The sequence below is a fragment of the Hypanus sabinus genome, chromosome 13, assembly GCF_030144855.1.
Source record: "Hypanus sabinus isolate sHypSab1 chromosome 13, sHypSab1.hap1, whole genome shotgun sequence".
Taxonomy (NCBI): Eukaryota; Metazoa; Chordata; class Chondrichthyes; order Myliobatiformes; family Dasyatidae; genus Hypanus; species Hypanus sabinus.
The window spans coordinates 8,984,528-9,009,314 of record NC_082718.1 but is presented as its reverse complement, the minus strand read 5'-3'; the positions used below and the strand labels follow the sequence as shown (position 1 = coordinate 9,009,314).

Genomic DNA, 24,787 nt, shown 5'->3' with positions numbered 1-24,787 from the left:
GTGATGCGGATTTAGGACATGTTTTGGGAAAACTGGAGAGATTGAAGAGAGAGTGCAGAGGAACAGAGGTGGAGCGGGTTACCTGAAATTGAAGAACTCAATGTTCACAACTTTGGGTTGTGAACTATACACAACGATGAAAACCATTTAAATTAACTGAATTAGCTCAAATAAAATAAAACAGGTTTTCCATGCTGCTGGCTCTTCGGACACAATACGAGACTGTTGTGCTTGTTCCAGACTCTCACCGCAGACTTGCTACCGCTCTGGAGGGTCACCTGCCAGTGTAGAATTACAGGTCCTGGGCCAGCAGAGTCTGGGCTACATCCATTCCATGTGTCAACTTCAACTTTTTCTTTCCTGGTTACCTCCCTCAGTCATTCCCAGCTCCCTTCCTCAGTTCTTCCCTCCTCCTACAATGCGCCAGATAGGAAGAAGCTGCAGCACCTTGTAAACTCAGCCACCTCCATCGTGGGCAGTGACCTTCTCACCATCAAGCTGCCACTCATCATTAAAGACCCTCACCATCCAGGACATATCCTCTTCTCATAGCTACCATCAGATAGAAGGTACAGGAGCCTCAAGACACACACTCAACATTCCAGGAACATTTTGGAATGGACAATGAAGCCATGAACACTAATTCACTTTTTGCTCTTTTTTTGTACTGCTTCTAATTCTTGTTGTAACTTAGGGTAGATTGTTATGTATTGCACTGTACTGCTGCTGCAAACAACAAATTTCATGATGTACCATCCATCAGAGATAACAAACTTGATTCTGATTCTTATTCTGAAGCCTTTAAAACACAGTCTCACTATCATCTGGACAAGAGAGCCCTGTAGGAGGTAGAAAGCAAAGAATCCGGGCTGCATCACTGTGAGGAAGTAGACCTTGTATTGACCGACTGCGTCATGGCCTGCTATGGAAACACCAATGCCTTTGAACATAAAATCCTACAAAAGGCAGTGGATTCAGCCCAATGCATCACAGGAAAAGCCCTCCTGACCCCTGAGCACATCTACATGAAACACTGTCATAGGAAAGCAGCATCCATTATCAAAGATCCTCACCAACCAAGCCATGCTCTTTTCACTCTGTTGCCATCAGGTAGAAGGTACAAGAGCCTCAGGACTCGCACCACCAGGTCCAAGATTAGTTACCATCCCTTAAACATCAGGCTGTTGAACAAAAGAGGATAACTACAACTGTCTATTGAGATGTTCCAACAACCAATGATATCACTTTAAGAACTCTTTATCTTTTTATTTCTTGCGCTCATAATTTATTGCTATTTATTTATATTTGCAATTGCACAGGCTACCATCTTCTATCCTCTACTCGATCTTTCATTGATCCTGTTTACAGTTACTATTCTATAGATTTGCTGAGTATGCCTGCAGGAAAAGGAATCTCAGGGTTGCGTGTGGTGACGTGTATGTACTCTGATAATAAAATTGACTTTGAACTTTGAATTTTCCATCCATCTGGTGAAATCTCAGGCCAGTAACTTGGATTCCTTACCTTCAGTATGATGGGAGACCCAGGCTTTAATTCCAAAACACCTGTGGTGCTCAGGGGTTCAAACACAGGGTTCGGGTAGTAGATAAGGTTTGTGTTGTTGTAGATCAGTAATGTCTGCACATTGTCCAGGATAAATCCAAACTCATCAGGACGCTCGACGTTGTCTGTCTGCTGGCTCTGACTGATAGGCAGTGGTGGGGCCTGACACACCATAGTTGATGCATTATACACCTCACAGTCCTGGCAAAAAGAATTAAAAAAACATCTTATTTCTTTTCTCTTTGCCTTTCTTGAGTCACATTAAGATCACAGTGTCCAGGGTTTCAAAGGATCTCCTTTGATCCTATTCTGAAAACTTCTTCAAATGGCTGAACGTCTGTTGGGAGCGAGTCTGGTATTCTTATCTCTCATCCTTTGGTCTACGGATTAAAGATTAAATATTAGCTTTACTTATCACATGTACATCAAAACATTCAGTGAAATGCGTTGTTTGTATCAAGTCATGTCAGTGAGGATTGTGTTGGGTAGCCTGCAAGTATCACCCCACTTCAGCACCAACATGGTGTACAATGTCCTGTGTATGTTACTCAAAATGGCCTCTTTGGTTTGTTACAAGTAGGAATGCTTCTTTGTCGAATAAGTGTTTCTCTCGCCTTTGTTTCGCTTTAGAATGGCTGATATGGTAATTGTATTCATTTGTTAATCAATGGGGAATGTTATTGTGTCTTGTGATGCTGGGAACTTGGGGGAGGGGTTTCCCAGGTTTTTGGGTGGGAGGAGGAGGCCGAGGAAGGTGGACGTGTGCTGGACTGCTCGTAAGACCACCGGGGTGGTCCCAGGTGCGACGGCCAGATGGGTCGATTGGTTCGTTGATTGAGCTCCAACGAGTGCACTAAACAGACTGAACTTTGATAAGTTGGCGCCTTTTGTTTTTTTTCCTTATATATATATCTTGTATTGCCTACTACTCTTTTAATTTTAGTAAACTCTTTAAAGTGTATTTCATAACGGTATTTGTTGTGGATTTGATACTGTTGGCGGGCGCGAGGCATAAACTCGATTCTCACAGCACCTGCGTGTACAGGAGGTGGGTTTGTGAGTGGCTGGATCTCCTTTTCCCCCTAGACACATACCAGCCTGTTGGGTAAGTGTTACAATGGTATGCCCACAACTCACTAACCCTAACCTGTACATCTCTGAACTGTAGGAGGAAACTGCAGCACCGGGAGGAAACCCACGCGATCAGAGAGAATGTACAAATTCCTCACAGACAGTGGTGGGAATTGAACACCAATCTTACAGCTGGCACTCTGAAGCAGCATTCCAACTGCTATGCTCTGCCCCTTGATGCTGATCAATTCCAGCATCCATTCATTGAAGCTTCAGGTGACTTGCAAGATAAACACACAGAAGTTATCACCTGCTGTACATTCAGGTCAGGGAGTACCAGTGCCTGGTTACGTGGACCAATATTCATCTCCACCATTGAATTAAAATAATTATCACAACTTTATTATATATTTTAATAATCCTAAAAAAAGAGTTGCATGTATATCGTGTCTTTCTTGTCCCTTTAAGCTGCAGATATTTACAGGTATGATTAGTGCTGTGGTGTCGGAAACACAAGAGTCCACAGGATGGCAATGTAAACACAATAGACAATCTGCTTTTGTGATGTCAGTTGAGGGATTCATATTGGGCAGGATTCTGACAAGATGACTCCTGTGCACGTTCAGGGTCTCGGCCCAAAACATCGACTGTCTACTCCTTTTCCATAGATGCGGACTGGCCTGCTGAGTTCCTCCAGCATTTTGTGTGCATTGCTTTGGATTTCCAGCATCTGCAGATTTTCTCATGTTTGTGATAATACTATTACTACGAAGTCTCTTTGAGAGATGCCTACCCTGAAGAAGTTCCCATCGACGGGAGTTCAGTGAAACGCTCTCTCACTGCTCCCCCTCTGTAATCTCTGCTGCCTTCCGACTCTTTGACCATGTGCATAGCCAGACCCATTACCAGAGCCACGTATACCTTTCACTAATCAGCTTCCCAGCTCTTTACTTCACCGCCCCCTCCCATTTCACCTTTCACCGGCCACCTTGTACTTCTTCCTCCCCTCCCAAACCTTCTTACTCTGACTTCCCCCCTTTCTTTCCAGCCCTGATGACGGATCTTGGCCCAAACTGTCGACTGTTTACTCTTTTCCATAATGCTGCCTGGCCTGATGTGCCATTCTATCTTAGCTGATTTATGATCCCAATCTCTTGCCTTCTCCCAGGAACCTTATGTGCCCTGACTATTCAAGAACCTCTCAACCTCCACCTTAAATATACTGAGTGACTTGGCTTCTACAGCAGTCTGTGGCAATGTGGTGAGAGTGGGAATGTCAGGCTTTGGCTCAAAGGAAGCTTCGACTTGGAAGAGGCGTTGGCTCTCTAAATTGTCCAGTCAGAACTCTGTTAAGTTTCCCTTTTCTCTTATTGTGTCACATGGAGTTTGCATGTTCTTCTCTGCATGTTGTGGTGTCGTCCCAGGTCCCAAAACTATGCAGGTTAAGAACCTTTCCCCAGTGGTCAGGCAGCATCTATGGAAATAAATAAAGAGTTGACATTTTGGGCCGAGAACTTTTCATCGAGACTAGTGACTGTTGCACGTTGATGTGGACTATTGATTCATTTCCACAGATGATGCCTGACCTGCCAGTATTTTGTGTGTTTTTGCCTTGGATTTCCAGCATCTGCAGACTTCCTCCTGTTTGTGATAAATTGCCCCTGGTATGTTGGCGACAGGTCGCTTTTGGAAGTAACGAATGAGATCTGTGGGTGGGGGGAATAAAATGGGTTAAGGTATTTGTGGTGTAAAAATGGGAGCTTGATGTTCAGTGCAGCCTTGACAAGCTGAAGAGCCTATTTCCCTTTCGTAACTGTCTGCGACTGGTTTCCATTGAGCAGCCAGATGCTTTACTCCGACCTAAATGGACCGAGCAAAGGGGAATTAATACACCAATCTCCACCGTAAAGAGGTGGTAATTTCACAGTAACAGAAGATCACATCTACAATGAGTCAATTAGGAAACTGGCAGCTTTCCTGGCTGCAAATGGAAGCCTCGATTATAAATAGATTCCAGGAAATATTGATAATGATGGAATAGAAGTGAGTTACAACACTGGACAAATGAGCAAGAAATTGGTTTCATTGCAAATACAGGCAGGAGGTGCCGGTGCTATTTGCCTCAAGTTATGTTGCAGCTAGAGGACCAACAATGCAATTATACTTGAAATAAACACTGGGTGTCCAGCAGAGCTTAAAGGAAGGCAGGTGAAATGGGTTAACACGGCAGCAGATGTAACGCACGGAATATACAGCGACACGATCACGCCTAGGGCAGAGTAACTGTAAATGAACTCAGACCAATCCATAAATGTCTGGGAGAGATTCTGCAAAGATACTGAATGCCAGGCCTGATATCAAACCACATCCATCAGCTCAAACACAGAACTAATGAAATCTACTTAATAGAAGCAGCTAGCCGGGCCTTGGCAGCATGCTTATTCGAAAATTGATAGCAGTGATTCGAACCGAACAAAATCACTACCCCCTTACCCCCTCCCCCCACTAAAGGGTGAAAGCAAAATACTGCAGATGCTGGAAATCTAAAGTAAAAACAGAAAGAGTTGGAAAGACATAGCAGGTTGTTGGGCACAGTATTGTGACACTACTACAGCACCAGCGACATGGGTTAGTTCCCACCACTGTCCGTAAGGAGTTCATATGTTGGTAAACATCCATGATCAAGGACCCCCACCACCCAGGTCCTGCTCCCTTCTCTCTGCTGCCATCAGGGGAAAGGTACAGAAGCCTCAGGGCTCACAGCACCAGGTTGAGGAACAGTTGTTAACCCTCATCCATCAGGCTCTTGAAGCAGAGGGGATAGCTTCACTCAACTTCACTTGCCCCATCACTAAAATGTTTCCACAACCTGTAGACTCACTTTCAAGGGCTTTTCATCTCATGTTCTCAATATTTATTTATTTATCAATTATTATTATTATTATTATTATTATTATTATTATTTCTATTTGCATTTGCAGTTTGTTGTGTTTTGAACACTGATTGAATGCCCAAGTTGGTACAGTCTTTTATTGATCCTGTTATGGTTGTTATTCTATGGATTTATTGAGCATGTCCACAAGAAAATTAATCACGTGGTTGTATATGGTATCATATTCATACTTTGATAATAAATTTTCTTTAAACTTTGAAGGATTTCAATATGTGTTACCATATCCTATCTAGAGATCTTTTTTTGTGGGCATTTACAGGGAGAAAAATATATACAATAGAATTTTATGAAAAACTACACAAGAACAAAGACTGACAAATACCAGTATGCAAAAGAAGACGATCTGCAATTAAAAATAATACTGAGATGGCTGAATTGAAAAGAACCCTTGAAAGTGAATCTGTAGGTTGTGGAATCAGTTCAGAGTTGGGGTGAGTGAAGTTATCCATGGTAGTTCAGTAGTTGTAGGGTAATAACTGTTCCAGAACGTGGTGCTGTGCGACCCGAGGCTTCTGCGCTTTCTGCCCAATGGTAGTAGCAAGGTGAGGGCATGGCCTGGATGATTGCCGTGGGGGGTAGTGGGGAGGAGTGGTCTTTGCTGGTGGATACTGCTTTTTTTTGCCAATGCTCCCTGTAAGCATACTCAAAGGTGAGGAGAGCTTTTGGACGACTCTATACACTAATTTCTTTTTTCATTCCTGGGCACTGGTGTTCCCATACCAGGCTGTGACGCAAGCAGTTAGGATACCCTCCACTCTGCATTTGATGCTTTGTTCTCCATTCATGTGACCTCTCGCAGAGAACATCTCAGGTGTGGTAGCAGAGTCACTGGCTAAGCAAACCAGGCTCCTTTCCTTCAAAGTCAGGAGTGAGCCACGCGAGGTTAGGATAATGAACTGACACTTTCATTCTCCCATTTACTTTATAGATTGCAGATTTACTTTAGTTAACTGAATTTTAAAAACTTACATGCATTGATGGGATTTGAAGCCTATAGTCCTTTTATTTAATCACACTGTGACCTCCTCTCAACCGTCCTTTACAATAGATTTGCAATAAGAATGGACTTTATGGACTGGCCTTGATGCCTACACTGGTTAAAAGCCATAGCCACATGTTGCTGACAATCTGAAACTACCTCCCAATGGACCGAAAGTCATGCACGAATTTGGCATCACTGAGAATCCTTAACAGGAATTTTCCAGCATAAAGAATGGTTACACTTCAACAGTTGTAAAGCACTTTGTAAAAGACATCATGAGCAGAAGGACTGATATAAATGCAACTCTCTTTATTTAGTCCCTGCAATCCAAGGCCTTAAGCCAGCTGACATGAGCAGCCTGTGGCAATGGAGACACCCCCGAGTTTGTGGGATGATATTAAGGTGCTGTGGAGTGAAGGGGAGGTCAGCATGCTGGAGTGGGTCTCTCTCACTTTCCCTTTAAGAAATGTACTTTTGAACCAACTAAATGAACTAGAGATTGAAGGGTTCAGCAAGCTTGACTCGTGAGAATGGAGGTACAGCCATGGTGGCCATCGCTGGGGCCGGAGACTGCGCTGAGGCCCAAGAGCAGGACGTGAATCTCTACTCAGCTCCATTAATCCATGCCGATTATAGCATTGAACCAGATTAAAATGTTGGGGTCCAGCAGAAAACCAACTGGTGTTCAGCTGCCTGTGTTTGACCCACCTCCCTCTCTCTCACTATTACCATCAGGCAGGAGGTGCAGGAGTCTTGGGTCTCAGGCCACGATGAAATTCAGCAGCAGATGATGCCCTGCAGCCATCGGGCTCTTAGACCAGCTTCACTTGCCTTAACACTGAGCTGACCTGGCAGCCCGTGGACTCGCTTTCAGGAACTCTGCAGCTCATGCTCTGTGTATTACTCGTCTACTTTCTTTTCACTCCCTTCAGAATTCTTCCTCCTGCTTGTTGGTCTTTGATGTTGTATGTGTTTTTTTGTGGATTTTGTTGTGCTTCTTTGTTTCATGGCTGCCCGCAAGAAGACAAACCTGAAGGTTGTATATGGTGTACACACTTTGATAATAAACGTACTTTGAACTTTAATGTAGTAAATGATCACCTCTGACCTCAGGCTCATGAAAGAGCAGGAGCATCACTAGTGGTAACACTGCTCAACTACTTAGCCATCTACTCAGGGAAGGATGAGATGAACCAGCCTCGAGCAAGCGTTAGGGGCCTTATGGCCAACTAGCTTGTTCACTTATGTGGATCGGTGCAAAATGTTGCATTAGAACTCTCCAGAAATACAATATAATATAAAGATCATGCTAACCAATTTGGATTGTATCTCTTTTTAAGCTAGAATGCTTTACAAAAACAGTTTCTGTAAATAAAGATAGCAATCAATTACATTTTTTTTCTTTTTCTTTATAATATGTCTAATATGTTCTCAGATAAAATGTTCCATGCTTAACAATAATTGATCCATACATGGCTCGGATCCCAGGGCAATAACAGTGCTCACCCTCCGTCTCCCTGCAGCTGTGGAGTGCTTTGCTGAAGAGAGTCATCAGAGACAGGCGCTGTGCCTTTCAATTCTACCAAATTTAAAATTGCTCTGTAATCTTACAGGCTATTTACAACCAATTTGGGAAATTGCATGGATGGCCATCTTCAGCCACTCAATACCTTTAATGCATCAGCTGCAAACAATAATGTCCCTTGGCAGAGCATGCTCTTAAAAGTCTCCCAGGAATTCTGGGCCCAGCTGTTTTTATAGAATATCGCAGAATCAATAGCAGATCTTCGGCCCATTGCCCCAGTGCTAGCTATTTGAAAGAGCCATCCAGTTACCCCATAGACCCATCCTTTCTTCACCCTGCCAGCAAGCATGGAGTTGTCAGAGTACTTAAGCAGATTATTGACTACAGGAGGAAAAAGCCAGACGTCCATTAGCCACACCTCATAATGGGAGGGGGTTAGTAACTTTAAATTCCTTTCCATTACCAAATCAAAGGATCTCCTGGGGAAGTGCAAGTGTCATCACAAAGAAGGCTCGACTTGCTTAGAAGTCTGTGTCACCAAAAACTTTGACAGATTACTATGGATGCATAATGGAGAGTATCCTAACTGGCTGTGTCATGGCCTGGTATGGAAACACTAATGCCCTGTCCATCACAGGCAAAGCCCTCTCCATCACTGAATACATTTACATATACGCAGCACTGCCAGAAAAAGCAGCAGCCATTATCAAAGACCCTTACACCCAGACCGTGCCCTTTTCTCACAACTACCATTGAGCAAGAGGTACAGAAGCCGAGGTCCCACACTACCATCGGGTTCCTGAGCTAGCATGGATAACTTCACTCACTGCAACTCTAAATTGATTCTCCGACCCAGAGACTCATTGTTTACCACTCATATTCTTCCAGTATTATTTTTACGTGCATAGTTCGCCTTCGTTTGCACATTGTTTTTGTCGGTCTTTGACTGTTTATATACAGTTTTTCATTAAATTCTATTGTATTTCTTTTTCTCCTGTAAATGCCTGCAAAAAATGAATCTCAGGGTTCTATATGGTGACAGGTATATAGGTACTTTAATAATAAATTTACTTTGAACTTTGAAATTTATTTTGAACACTACCCAACAGGTAGGATCCCTACAGGAGGCTTGTTAACAAGGTAGTGGCTTTTGCTAATTGTTACCATCAGTAAGGAGGTACAGAAACAGGAAGATACACATTCAACAATTCAGGAAAAGCTTCTTCCCCTCTGCCATCACCAATCCATTCTCTCCCCTAATCAGTGCAGTGAGTGGCAAAATCCGCTGCTCCATTTTAACAGCCTTCCTCCCACCACCGACTGACCTCAGCTTAGGCTAGCGGGGAGATATTGGTTGGAGGGATGGTAAATTTCCTGTTTTACTTTGCCTGTTTGATGATGGCTAATCTTTTATTATAATCCCACTTCCCTGGTTTCCCTTAATTTCCAAAAATCGGTTTATTCCTTATCAGAGGTCATTTCTTATCTCCTTAATAGGTAATTATTGATCAGAATATTGGAGGGCAGTTGTGGGATGAGTATTTCCACATACTTTTTGTAATTCCATTATGGGACATTTTGTAGATCCATTTGAGGAGGTAAGTAAAGCCTCGGATTAATATCTCATACAGTCCAGTAGTTGTTCCTTTCCAAGCCTTGTGGCACATCAGGTGGCAACCTTGCCTAGCATTTTTGTCTGCTTTTTGTTATGTGGCCGAGTTGCTGGTCTGGAGCCGGCCAGGTTTGAAACAGGAACCACTCGCCTTGAAGTGAGGTGCGGATGCCGGCCGGCATGCAGTACAGAGTCTCAGTGAATCTTGTGCTTGTGTATCTGGACACTGCTTGCACACTCAGCAGTCTAACTGGGCCTCTGCAACGGCAATCTGTAAGTTAAAACTGAACAGCTATGGAGTGATTCAGTAAACTGTGATCTACTTTGTGTACTGGATAATTGCTACTAAAGAGGTTGGGTGGGACTACAATTAGAGGGCATGGGTTAAGGGTGAAAGGTTTAAGGGAAACTGAGAGGGTCATGAGTGTGTAGAATGAGCTTCCAGCACAAGTGGTGCATGCAAGCTCGATTTCAACATTTAAGAGAAGTTTGGATAGGTACAGGGATGGTGGGTGTATGGAGGGCTCTGGTCCCATTGCAGATCGATGGGAGTAGGTAGTTTAAATAGTGAGGCATCGACTAGATGGGCCAAAGGGCCTGTTTCTGAGCTGTACTTTTCTAAGACTCCATAAGGTATATATGAGCTTGATTTGTCACATATACATTAAAACATCGAAGCACAAACTGAAGTACATTGCTTGCATCAAATCTAATCAGTAAGGGTTTTGCTGGGAACAACTCGCAAATGTCAACACGCTTTTTGATGCTAACATAGCATGCCCACAATTTGCTAATCCTAACCCTGACTGTATGTCTTTGGAATGTGGGAGGAATTCGATTACCCAGAGGAGACCTATGCAGCTACAGGGAGAACGTACTCTTTACAAACTGTGGCGGGAATCGCACACTGATCAGCGGTTGCCGGCATTGTAAGGCACCACACTACCAGGTCACTCTTCAATTCGACTGGGCCTCAGTAACAACAACCTGTAAGTGATAACGATTTCGTACATGGTGTCCCACTCTGGCTACTCTGTAAGTGCTACCGTTACCTTACACTTCTACGTTGCCAGACTTCCCAGGAACTACATCCTTATAAAACATAGGGATAAGATATGCAGCCCTTTGGGTCAGTTTTGCCTGTAACAAAAACACAACTGGTCTTTTTGCCTCAATTCCACTTTTCAGCCTGATCCATAGACCCCAACCTTGTACGTCCATGGCCAAGAACTCTGACACCCCAGCTGCTGGGTGAGTTCATATCGGTGTTGCAGAGAGAGCCTGCTGAGAAGATGTACTAAAACTCACTCCACCCCAGCCCAATTTTTCCAACAATACCTACGTTGACCATCTCCACTCCATTCAGCTTGGCCCGGATTTTAGGATTCTGAATGATGTCCAGGTTAGTCCCCCATACTGTCATCGGCGTGCTCCCACTGAGAAAAGGGATAGAAAAAGAAGCAGCTCAAAATCTATCATTAACACAGAGGCAGCTACATTTTCACACTCTTTCAGGCGTCACTACAGACAGCTTAGAACAGCTTCTCCCCTCCGCCATCAGATTTCTGAACAGACAATGAACACTACCTCACTACTTTTCTCTCATTTTGCACTACTTATTTAATTATATATATATTTATTTTAATTTATAGTATATTTTATGTATTGCGTTGTACTGCTGCCACAAAACAACAAATTTCACAGCATATGTCAGTGATAATAAACCTGATTCCGATTCACCAGACACTGCACATCACTTGCTGGTTCTGATATGTTACTGAACCACCTTCTCAAACCTCTCCACTTTTATGTGGTCCAAGAGCTCCAGGACTTTAATCCCATTATGAAGGAGCCAATCCAAGCCCAGATATTGCATGAATTTAAATTTGGGATTCTGCTGTGGATCTATGTCTCATAGATTACTGGACATCTGTCAACCAATAGCAAACAGACTCACAACATGGTGTAAATTCACTCAGTCCATTATCTACTTCAAGTACGTGGCAAATAACAGCAACTTCCTTGCTTTGAAAAGTGCACAGTGAAGGATGGGTACATATAAATTGTGGACACAAAAGCAATCTTTAATCATTCACAGCAGAGTTTACACTGAGTTTGTTAATAGAAATCTTTAGTCATTCAGATTCAAATACATTTATTTATCACGTGTACATTGCAACATACAGTGAAATGGGTCGTTTGAGTTAACAACCAACACAACATCAGGATGTAATGAGAACAGCTGGCAAGAGTGCCATCACAGTATTACAGACAAAACGCTGGAGGAACACAGCAAGCCAGACATTTTAAGGATGTGGCCACAAGGTCAGTGGAGCAGGAGTAGGCAGAAGCAATGGACCTACCCAGACATTGTAGCATGCCCACAATGCTTGGCAGAACGTCACGAGTAACAAAACAACAACAAAGCAAGCCCCTTTCCTCTCTCTCACCCACCCACAAGGACAGCCCTCCAACTCCAGGACAGGCCTCTAGGCCTCACAGTCCCCCAACTCCAAGACAAGCCTCTGAGCCTCCAGTCTCCAGGCTTTAGCCATCAGGTCATTTCCAGCCTTGCTTCACTGTTATCAAGTGGTTTTCATTGTGTATCGGGGAAATAATATCACTTTCAACAGGAAGACCTGCATCTCTAAATCATCCATCGGCCTGAACAGTGGACGGTAGGTTCATGAAGGTGATGCTCTTGAAACAACAACAAAACAGTGATTTGTGTGTCATTGCATTTGTTATTAGTGACTTCCATCATTTAGCTCAATAGGAATGGGATGATGCGAGGGAAAGGGAAACAGACTTGACTCTTGGAAAGTGCCCCTACCCACCAAGTCCTCAACATTGCTGAGTCCTGATGAAGGGTCTCAGCCTGAAACATTGACTGCTTTTCCTCACCATCGGCACTGCTTGACGTGCTGAGTTCCCCCAGCATTTTGTGTGTGGTACTCAAAACTGGTGGGTTTTCTTGTTCAACCTTGATTATGGTTTGTTGTTCCTCTCTGCGTCTTGTGGCGCATCGCGTGGCAACCTGGCCGTTTCCTTAGCATTTATCTGTTATTTTAGGAAGCTGAGCTGCTAACTTGACGCTCAGTCTGGCACGGATGGAAAGTGTGCAAGGAGCCGGCCGGATTTGAACCTGGCGCCTCGAAGTCCGGTGCTGACGCCACTGCACCTCCAGCTGGCTTTTAACAAGTGGCATCCTCAAACTTCAGCTCTTCCACAATCCTCACCTTGTCTACTTCTACTGCTACGCTCACTGTCAACTGACAAAACCAAGGATGGTGCAGGATCATGGGACTCTGTTAACGAAGGACGCCACCAATATGATAATCCAGGTGATCCCCTAACAATGCAACAAATCTTAGGGTATCGGGGCACCACAGAAGCGTAGCAGTTAGTGTAATGCTATTACAGCTCAGGGCATTGGAGTTCAGAGTTCAATTCTGACGTCATCTGTAAGGAGTCTGTACAACCTCCTTGTGGAATGAGTGGGCTTTCTCTGGATGGTCCAGTTTCCCCTTACCATCCAAAAACATACCAGTTAGTAGGTTAATTGTTCATTGTAAATTGTCCTGTGATTAGGCTAGGGTTAAATCGGGGGTTGCTGGGCAGCACAGTTTGAAGGGCCGGAAGGGCCTGTTCCTTGCTGTATCTCAATAGATAAGTAAATGTAAGTGGAACACACAAACCCAGTGGTCTTTCTGTAAGAGTTCTACAAACACTAGAAAATTGGCAGACGCTGTAACTCCAAAGCAACACACACAAGATGCTGGAGGAACTCAGCAGGTCAGGCCGCATAAAAGAAAAGTGTAACCAGACGGTGTTTTGGGCCGAGACCCTTCATAGGACCCTTCTTAAGTCCTGCAGAAGGGTTTTGGCCCAAAACGTTTACTCTTTTCCATAGATGCTGCCTGGCCTGCTGAGTTCCTCCAGCATTTTGTGTGTGTTTCTGCAGGCGTTATAGGGCAAACTGAAGCGTGGTTCTCATGCATTTCTGGCGACATTGATGAGGCTGGAAGGCAGGCAAAAACTTACACCTTGTATGACAGGCCATCACCCTGGAGGAAGTAACTAACACAGAAGAGCTGTTGAAAGGCTGATGCTAGGAGTCCTGACAGGGACTTGGTGAGATTATACTGGCATTTCAACATAATTACCACAGGGCCTCGGCTTGAGAAGGCAATGGACAGATTGTCTGCAACTAATTTAAGGAATACAAGCAAACCTGTCAGAAAGCAAAAAAAATGGCAAGCTCCTCGTCAGAGCCAAATGGCAGCAGAGGAAGAGGGATAACAGGGAAAACGAGGGAATGGGAAAGAGAAATAGGGCATAGCAGAGGGAAACAGACAAAAAGATGAAAAGGAGTTTGGGAGAGACAGAAAGAGAAAAACAGAGACAGAGACAGAGAGATAGAACAGGAGAGAAAGACACAGAGAGAGTGAGAGAAAGAGAAAGAGGGAATGAGAACACAGGCGGACAGAAAGAGAGGGAGAAAGTGAGAGTGGGAGAGAGACAGAGAAAGAGAGGGAGGTCTAAAGAGAGGAAATAAACAATAGAAGAATATGGAAAAATGCAGGGAGAGGATAATTTACCAGGTTTTCCAGTCGGATATCAGCCAATCGAGAAGAATCAGGAGGTGTGAAAGAGCATGAAAGAGGGTGAGGGAGCAAGGAAATGAGAGAAGAGAAAAAGAGGCCATGGGAAGGGAAGGAGAGAATGGGAAGAAGTGGGATAGTGGGAACTGTAATGAGAGAGTGGAGAGGGGCACTGGCAGTGTGGGCAGAAACTGGGGAGAGAGGAGAGCAAGGAGATAGGATGATGGAGAGAATGAGAACAAGAGGCAGAAGGCAAGAGAGATGGAGGGAAGTGGGAGAGACAGAGAGAGAGAATGAGAGGGAGAGGGAGCAAATTAGAGGGAGAAAGACAGAGAGAGATTAGAGAGGGGAAAACAGAAAACAGAAATGCAGTAGGAGTGAGAAAGAGAGAGAGAAAGAGAGACAAAGGAATGGAGGGACAGGGAGAAAACAGACTCAGACTGAGTATTTATTAAAATGGTTAATTTTCAGATCACCATTCTGACAGAACAACATGCCCAAGGGGTTATCTTATCCTCTGTCTGTACAGCTGTGCAATTCTAGCATGTTCAATTTGATTTTCACATTTCTAACCTTCAAAGTGATCACCCAATGTGTGGTCACACTGACAAATACACACTCCTTACCTGACGATACTCCAGTCTGGTTCAATCTTAGTGATGGTGGGATCCTCCATGTATTCAAACTGCAGTTCCTTCTCAATCCTCGCCTTGTCAACTCCGACCATTACACTGATGTTGCCTGGGCCTTGGGGTGCAGAGGTGGAGTTACACACAATTGCCCAAGCAAACCGCCTGACAGGTAGGAAAAGAGAGGGAAAAATCAACAATAAATTACGATGATGCAACTTTACAATTTGCATTCTTTAAGATGGGGAAAAAAACATGAATGGGAGATAGGAGAAGATGGAACTATGAGCTTGGTCAGGGAGGTGGAGGTGTGAGAGGCACAGGGGCCTAGGCAAAGAATTACAGAGATTCCACCTCAGCAGTTGAAGGTATTGCCATCAATGTGAAAAATTAGAGGTTACAATGTACGACGGAGGGAGGTTACAGGTGTCAGGGTCACAAGTGAACTCAAGGGCAGTAATCGCAGAGAGAAACACAGAAAACCTCATTCAGAGTTTCACCAGACCACGTAAAGATGGGTTGGCATGCTTCCTCCCTCTCCCGAAATACTCCCTGGAGCACATCGTTAATCAGGACCAATCACACAGCCCTGATAGCCAGACAAAGCAATAACCCCCAAAGACAACAAATACGACACAAGACATTAAATATACTGTGCTAATTAAGTTATCCCAAATTGAATAAAAGTGATAAGTGCAAGGAGAGCTTAACAATGTTCATGATCCCAAATGAAATAGCTGCAAAACAAAGTGAAAAACCAGAGCGAGTGCAAAGACAAACAATTGGACACAAAAGGTAAACGATCCAAGGAACAATGCATACCCATGAGGTGACACTGAGAAAATACAGCCCACTGACAAACTGACAAAAAGTCCTTTCTGTTTTTTTAAAATAACGACCCCTGGTTATAACAATAGGGCTAGAGGACGGAATGGAAGAAGCTGCAGAATGACAGTGACCTTGGATGAGAATTCTACAACTGGGGTGTTGAAATTATACCTGAGCTAGAGAGAACTTACACCGGCACCAGGTGATGGGCTTTCTTTCCTGTTAGTCAGCTCTGAGACAGACCCAGATAGCATACAAAGAGCCATGTTCCTTTGCAGTGTAGTCAATCATACAACTCCTAATGCAAGCCTTCCACTTGGAACAGACATTCAGGATCACAGGCTTGCCCAAATTGGTGCGCGTGCACACACACACACACACATACACTTCCCGATGCATGCGGTCCCACCTATTAACACAGAATGATCATACAGCCAGCTCACACTGCAAACACAGTGGAACATAAAAGACTTCAGTAACAGCTGCTTGTATCAATATAACTAAAACCCATTTTATATTTTGTTCATCATAAGGAGCATCACTCTAACCTAATACTCACACAGAGCTGGTACCATCGATAGACTTGTTTGTTTTCTCAGACTCCCATGTAAATTAGTGACACATTCAAGTTCAAGTTGGATACATGAATACAGCCAAATGAAACAGTGTTCCTCTGGGGGCCAAGCACCGACGGGAGGGGCCAGCCCCCAATCCAGAGGCACACAGCCAGCTCTGGCGACTCCTTCCTTAGTGGACATCACAGGGGATGCCAAGGCATCAATAAGCTGGCCTGCTCTCGAACTGAGGGCATGCTGCTCCCCCCAGCGTCAGTCTCGCCAATGAACCGGTTAATTGGACTCACAGTATTCTACATGACCAATCTTCACAGGGTCTTGTAATCCCAACAATAATGTCCAAGACAATCACCCTCGTCCACTGGTTCATGCTCCACGGACTGCTGCTGTTTCATTCTTCCCTGGGTGACTGAAGCAGGTTGCAACACCATACACAACAAGACCAGCTCTATCACTGTCCAGCAACTCGGTCATGGGGTAACCCTCCAGTAATCCATGCCTTTTAAAACTAGCAGTGACTTGCGATCGTGTAAAAGATGTAAAGGACAAACAATCACACCTCTACTTAAACCCAGTGAGGCCACTATGAGCGAGTGTGCCACCATCTTACTGGACAGGGCAAGGGTTAACTTAATGTGTTTAAAGAAGGTGTGTAGTCAACCAACAGGTAAAGTCCCTGAGAGGACAGCTTCCCTTTGCCCAGCATGCAAGAAATAAACTTACTATTAGACCATTATTTTACTAACTCTGAGATATTATTGGCTATGAGCTTGTTGTTCCTATTGGTTGTTACTACCTGTACTACTCTTGTGTAATTTGTCAGTCATGTTGCAAATATGGAATTTGTCCAATCATAAGGTTACCAATTGGTCAATATCTGTGTCCAACTTGTCAATTTCTGTGTGCAAACTTCAGAATAATTTGGTGACAAGGGCCATGTTGTTCACTTTGTGCAGAAGTAAATAAAGTGTGATTGAGAAATGACTGCAAATTTTTATAGTCCAGTTAAACAGAGACAACACGCAGGCATTACCTATGAAACACACAAGGCCTTTGGCCAAACAGAACTGAGACATTGCTGCCGGCATCCAGGTTCCTGCCCCTGATGGTGACCGTTGTACCCCCTGACACTGGACCTTGGTTGGGTGTCAAGTCTGTTAGAGTTGGGAGCTGAAAGAAATAGAGTTTGAAATTACAGCGTCACAATCAACAAGCATGTACAGAATATTATTTGTGAGTTGAGATGTAGGGGCAGGTAACTGAGCAGATGGAATGGAGAAGAATTTGGGGATCTCCTTGCTCAGCCATGGTTGCACAGTATATTATATTTTGCAGTCTAAATCCCAATGTTTTATTCCCTCTTGGGCTCATTTGGCAATATATTTAGTGATTAAATCTGCACACGAATTAGGTGAAGAAAGTTGCTGGTTGATTTTAGCAACAGTACTAGATATACAAGACATGACATCTTTCATCCTGTTTATGGTCACCATAACTTATATACTGCTCTGTAATTACAGTCAACCTCTGCATTACAGAGGGCATTGCATTATTAGAAAACTGTCTGTATTGTGAAAGCCTCATCATTGGTGCATGTATCAAGTTAAAAAAATCATGGTGATTATCCTCGGACTGTGTTGACACAACATTACGCATTTCACTGTATACTTCCACCTACATGTGACGAATAAAGCTAGTCCTTATCTTTTTTCCACAAGAGGACACACGCGTTGAGTGAAAGTAACTACAACCTGTTAGACCAAGCTTTACACGATGGATCAAAACTGGGGCCATTTCAACCTCCCGCCTCACTCACCACAAAGCTGTACAGCTGTGTTGACTTTGCCGTGAACTGCTCCTTGCATTCATCCACACAGACCTCCACGAAGCCAGCATATTGACCATGACGGGCAACGTCCATCTCGCACACAATCCTTCAAAGAGATAGAACATGGTTTAAGATTGCACTGTCCTGGAAATGTGATCCACCATTTAATAAAACCATGACTGATCTGACTATTCCACATTCCCACTTAACCTCGGCCACACAGTTCAATAACAATTTACCTACTTCTGTCACTCTTGAAGACTCTGTCTTCACCACCTCTCACAAATTTCTATAGATGTACCATGAAGAACATTCAAATTGGTTGTGCCACTGTCTGGCATGGAGGGACCACTGCACAGGATTGGAAAGAGCTGCAGAAAGCTGTAAACTCAGCCAGCCCCATCCTAGGCACTAGCCTCCCTGGCATCTCTCACACCTTCAAGGAACCTTCAAAAGATGGCATTCATCATTAAGGACCCCCATCACCCAGGACATGCCCCCTTCTCATTGCTACTCATTACAGGTACAGGAACCTGAAAACACACAATAAATGTTTCAGCAACAGTTTCTTCCCCTCTGCCATCAGATTTCTGAACGGACAATGAACCCGTGAACACTAACCCGCTATTTTTTTCTCCTTTTGCACTCCTTTTATATGTGTAAAAGTTCTACAAACTCCAAAACCTGACAGGAAGAAATTCACCTATCTCCACCTTATATGGGCAAACTAACTTTCAATCACTTCTGGACTCTACCACATCTGTAAACCTCCTTGCCACATTTCAACAGAAACACCTTCCGCCAGAGAGATACAAAGCACGGTACTGCCCAGATTTTCGCCATAGATGCTAACTTTCGGAGTGGTTGAAGTGAACAGAATGGGAAGCGAACAGAGGGTAAGTTGACAGGTGAACATATCAGATTGATTACGAGAGTGTGGCAAGTACGGATATGGCCAATTGATCACGCAGTAAATCGATTGGGCCTCTATGTGTGGAGGGCTCTCTCTCTTTTTTTGCACAGGGTTTTGAGTGCATGTTTTCATCTCTGTGGGCTTGGTTTGACTCTCCCACACTGTTGGTTGCCTAGAGTATACCGTTACTAACATGACTCAATAATAACGTTTAATCATACTACTCTGTCATCATTCCTGTGCTGAGGATATGTAACAATATCCTTTATCTACTTCTCAGTCCCACAATAATAGAATTTTAATTCTGTAATACTCCATTACTGTTCTCGCCCTGTGGATACGTAATAATAGGGCGTCAGGAGAATATATTGCGCACAGTGGGAGGAGGAGAAGGCTGTGTCTGGTTACCACACAATGCTGTCTGATCATACAGACACAGTTTCCACTTGCCAGCCCTCTTGGAAAGGAATGTTTAAGTAAGTCTTACTGTTCAGCAGGGATGTATCCGTCCTCTAGTGGGATACAATCAACTTCAGCCACATGCACGGAGCGTTCAATCTCTTCGAATTTTAGGCCCAGATTTTCCCCATATATTGTCACTTTTGTTCCACCTTCCCTGGGCCCACGTATCGGCACAATCTGCAAAGATATAAAAATATCTTCTTATATTAATTAAACAATCAAAGACAAAGTTGCTACCTCAGTCTGACATTTCATAATCTTCACTGGCACATGCCTCGGATAAACCAACTTCACAGAGTACAGTGTGAACCTAATAAAAGAAAATCAAAATACCAGTCTGATTTGTCCACGTGTGCACCTGCAAAAGCCAAAACAAAATAGAAAATGTTTCAAATTGTTGGAAGGTCAGGCAGCATCTATGGAGTGAGACACATCATTAATGTGGCAAATAATCCATCAGCAAAAAGTGATAATGCTCCAGACATTCTGACTCCAGAGCCTTATAATCCCAATCTCTGGGAAAGTTCCCTTATATTTCTCCTGTGGTGCTGACTGTCCTGCCATTGATTTGCATCATTTTATACTCTATTTGAGTTTCCAGAATGTTTTGTTTTTTAAATCCTCCTCTTATGTGACTATCAAATATTGATGAATTGTTCACTACCTGCTGTGGTTTATGAACACACATCATTGTGGTCTTGTATATATGGGTAGGTTGTGTATGTAGGAGAACAGAAGAGAGAAGTAAGGGAGAGAGAGCAGGAGGAAAGGAAAGAGGGAGGGAGGGAGAAAGGAAAAGAGAGAGGGAGAGAGAAAGAGGGAGGGAAGGAGGGAGGGAGGAAGAGAGGGAAAGGGGAGAGAGAGGAGAAAAAGTGGGAGGTAGGTAGGGTGTGAGAAAGGGATGCAGAGAGATAGGAAACGGGGGTAAAGGAAAGAGATAAACAGGAAGAATGGCAATTGAGAAAGAGAGAGGGAAAAGGAAAGGGGGGTATGAGATGAAGGACTCCATGATATTTATTGTTATTATTATTTTTTCTTTGTATGTGCACAGTTTGTTGTCTTTTGCACATTGGTTGTTTGTCTTGTGTGTGGCCTTTCATTGAATCTATTTTGCTTCTTTATACTTACCGTGAATGCCTGCAAAAATGCATCTCAGGTCGTATTTGATGACCTATAGGTACTTTGATAATAAATTTACTTTGAACTTGGGAAAATGTAAAAGCTAAAGACTGAAAGAAGAGGAAAAGGAAGGAGGAGGTTTGTGGAGACTGAAGAGGACATTGAATTGACAAGAAGCAAGATTGAGGTGATATTGCTTTAACTGAAAAGTAAGGTACTAAATAACTATGTAAGTCCTGAACTAGGCAATTAAATTTAAAAAAGGAAAATGCACAAGAAAAAGTACCACGAATACTGAAGTTTAAAACATTTGCCTCTCCGCTTCCATCCCTTTCCACTTATTCAGCATTGTATTCCAACCAGCACAATGGTGCTTTGGTCACAGGTGTGTCTCTCCTTATGAAAGCTCCTCATTATTCACTAATCTCTGTGTATGCATGTTTTTTCTTAACTCACACAGAAGGAACTAGCTGGGTCCATGACTGTAATTTAAAACAGGGATTAAACTCGTCAAGTACAAAGAGCATCTCAACTATTGAGTTTAAAAGACCACTTCTGAACTGCGGACTATGTGTCAGCCAATCTCTCAGGGATTACAGTTACTGCACAGGTGCTGCAACGAAACATCTCTTTTGCTGACACCAACTCCGTCTCTTCAGAGGCCAAATGTGACATGCAAAATATTCTTCCTGCCTCTCACTGGAGGAAGGCTGCAGATGATTACTGAATAAGCTTCTATTGAGGGCAGGTGGAAGGACTGCTGAAAGAGGCCTCGAGACTGAGTTTGCCCTCTTTTTAGATCACCTCACTACTTCATGCAGGTGGAAGTTCAGTGGCACTGAGGTAGAGGCTTTCAAAGTGATGAGAAATAAGGAAGGGGTAGAATGAGTTCTGCAAAGAGGAAGGGTTCTCCATCTGGGACAAGATGAATTTCAAAATATTTCCAGGAAAATGACTTGAAATAGTAAATTGTCAACACTCTGCACTATTTATCTGGGTACAAGTAGATGAAAAGATTGTGGGAATGGTGTTAGGAATAGCAGAGGTTGGAAAACTTTTTAATCCCATCACACCCATCCCCATACAGAGCTGGATACCGTGTGCACAGATCAAAATCCCTCATCACACCACGTCCCAGCACAGGGAACTTTTCCCACAGATTTCTCAAGGAAATATTTTGGTGTCTCACAATCACAGCAAGGAGGAAGCAGGGTCAGTATTCAGCTCTTTCCTTCCATCTAGCCACACAGTGAGATTGTGGCTGCTCTATGACCTAGCTCTATTTGGTAAACTCATACATTTATCATCTCCCTTCCTTGCACCACTCACACCCCTCTTTACATTACTGACACAGCAGTGGAAACTTTCAGCAGTTTCAAACTCCTGGGAGTGCATCCTGCACAAACTCTCGTGGTCCTAGAACACATCTGACACAGTTAACAGAGCTCAACAACATCTCTACTTCCCGAGGAAGCTGGACGATGCAGATTGATACCCATGACCTTCTACACATGCACCGCTGAGAGTATCCTAACATGCTGCTTCGCCGTGTGGTCCAGGGACAGCACTGCAGTGGACAGGAAGGATTCACAGTAGGTAGTTAAAACTGCCCAGTGTATCACTGGCACCAAGGACATGTACACAGAAAGATGCCGGAAAAGGGCCAGTAACATCATGAAGGACCCCACCCACCCTGCTCATGGACTGTATGTCCAACTCCCATCAGGGAGGAGGCTCACGTAATATCAGCACCAGGACCACCGGACTCAGAAACAGTTACACCCCCAGGGTGATCCTCCACCAACTAATACACCAGCACTACACTATCATTTCCAGACAGTCACATTATGTGCAGTAACTCACATAATGTGCCTAGTATCACTTTATGGACAGACAGTCAGTGTATGTATATGAGCTAAGCTTATGTATTTATATCTGTTGTATTCTTTATGCTTATTATTTTTTTTGGGCTGCAATGGATTTGAAGTAATGGTAATTTCACTCTCCTTTACACTTGTGTATGAATGATTGACAATAAACAATCTGGAATCTGGACCTTGCTGATTTTTACAGGGCAGTTTGACACTTAGATGTGCTGAACCATAATTCAGGAATAATTGTGTGTAATTAGAATAAAGGTTACCTCATCCCACCATTTAATTCAATTTGAGTCATGGCTTCACTGGGCTGAATGAATTTGACAGAACCTTGGACATCCTAGCACTGGGCACATGCCATGCTTAGACATGACCAGAATCTTTTTCTGAAGAGTATATTTAAAGCAGAGTTTGACAGGTTCCTGATGAGTAAGGACATCAAGGGTTATAGGGAGAAGGTAGGAGAATGAGAGGGAAATCAAATCACCCAAGACTGAATAACAGATTTGATGGGTCGATAGTTATTACCCCACAACCATCAGGCTCTTGAACAAAGGGGATAACTACACTCACTTGCCCATCCATTGAAATATTCCCACAACCAGCGATCTCACTTTAAGGACTCTATCTTGTTATCTCATTTTCTCGTTATTTATTGCTAATTATTTATATTTACATTTACACAGCTTGTTGTCTTCTGCACTCAGGTTGATCTTTCATTGATCCTGTTATAGATAATATTCTATAGATTTGCTGAGAATGCCCGCAGGAAAATGAGTCTCTGGGTTGTATATGGTGACATACACAGTACGTACTTTGATGACAAAATTTACCTTGAACTTCTGAACCTTGAACGGCTTAATTCTGTTCCTATATCTTATGTTCTTAAGAGCACAACAAACCATCTTTCTCCCCTCATTTTAGGAGTCTCCTCCAGCACAATGACCAATTAACCCAATAACTGGTATTTCTTTGGACTGTGGGAGAAAAACAGAGCACCTGGAAAAATCTCATGGTGTTGACATAAAAACTCCTTACAGAGGACGCCGGGACTACGCTCTGAACTCCGATGCCGTGAGCTGTAATAGCGTCATGCTAACCGTGTCACAAATGTGGTACTCCCAAAATATCCAGCATCTGCAGAGTTTCTTTGTATTTACTGTGGTGTCAAACAAAGAAACACGAGAGGTTCTGCCAACCACTGACTCGAAGAGAATATATCCTTCTGAGCTGCTACTATACACCTCCACCAGCTATGATTAAGGTGGCATCACTCTCGTCTGAATCAGGTTTTAGTTCAATTCCAGAGAGCAGAACACATAGCCAAAACCCACTGTCACACTGAGGGAGCACTGCATTGTTGAAAACCTACTTTTTTTATGCTGATATTGCATTGGAGCTAGACTGAGGTAAGACAACAGCAATGCAGAATAAAGTTTAAAAGCCACCAAGAAAGTACAGCAGAGGTAAATGATAAAGTGTAAGATCATAATGAGGTAACTTTAAACGAGGTAATGGAAAAAATATTAATGGTAAGACTCTTGGCAGTGTGGAGGATCAGAGGGATCTTGGGGTCTGAGTCCACAGGACGCTCAAAACAGCTGCGCAGGTTGACTCTGTGGTTAAGAAGCAGTATGGTGTATTGGCCTTCATCAATCGTGGGATTGAGTTTAAGAGCCGAGAGGTAATGTTGCAGCTATATAGGACCCTGGTCAGACCCCACTTGGAGTCATGTGCTCAGTTCTGGTCGCCTCACTACAGGAAGGATGTGGAAGCCATAGAAAGGGTGAAGAGGAGAGTTACAAGGATGTTGCCTGGATTGGGGAGCATGCCTAATGAGAATAGGTTGAGTGAACTTGGCTTTTTCTCCTTGGAGTGAAGGAGGATGAGAGGTGACCTGAGAGAGGTGTATAACATGATGAGAGGCATTGATTGTGTGGATAGTCAGAGGCTTTTTCCCAAGAGTGAAATGGTTGCCATAAGAGGACACAGGTTTAAGGTGCTGGGGAGCAGGTACAAAGGAGATGTCAGGGGTAAGTTTTTTACTCAGAGAGTGGTGAGTGCGTGGAATGGGCTGCCAGCAATGGTGGTGGAGGTGGATACGATAGGGTCTTTTAAGAGACTTTTGGATAGGTACATGGAGCTTAGAAAAATAGAGGGCTATGTGGGTAAGCCTAGTAATTTCTAAGGTAGGGACATGTTCGGCAAAACTTTGTGGGCTGAAGGGCCTCTATTGTGTTGTAGGT

General features: G+C 43.5%; 1 protein-coding gene across 6 annotated transcripts in view; it reads right to left on the bottom strand.

The window, feature by feature from the left end:
• plxna4 (plexin A4) overlaps positions 1 to 24,787 on the bottom strand; it is a 721,825-nt gene that overhangs the window by 111,573 nt on the left and 585,465 nt on the right. For all 6 annotated transcript variants that reach the window (XM_059987082.1, XM_059987079.1, XM_059987077.1 and 3 more), the window contains 6 exons: positions 19,571 to 19,722; positions 18,159 to 18,276; positions 17,376 to 17,512; positions 14,937 to 15,104; positions 11,049 to 11,142; positions 1,525 to 1,764 (listed from right to left, as the gene is read on the bottom strand). In XM_059987082.1, the coding sequence (XP_059843065.1) occupies positions 1,525 to 1,764; positions 11,049 to 11,142; positions 14,937 to 15,104; positions 17,376 to 17,512; positions 18,159 to 18,276; positions 19,571 to 19,722 (909 nt within the window). The remainder of the gene's footprint in view (positions 1 to 1,524; positions 1,765 to 11,048; positions 11,143 to 14,936; positions 15,105 to 17,375; positions 17,513 to 18,158; positions 18,277 to 19,570; positions 19,723 to 24,787) is intronic.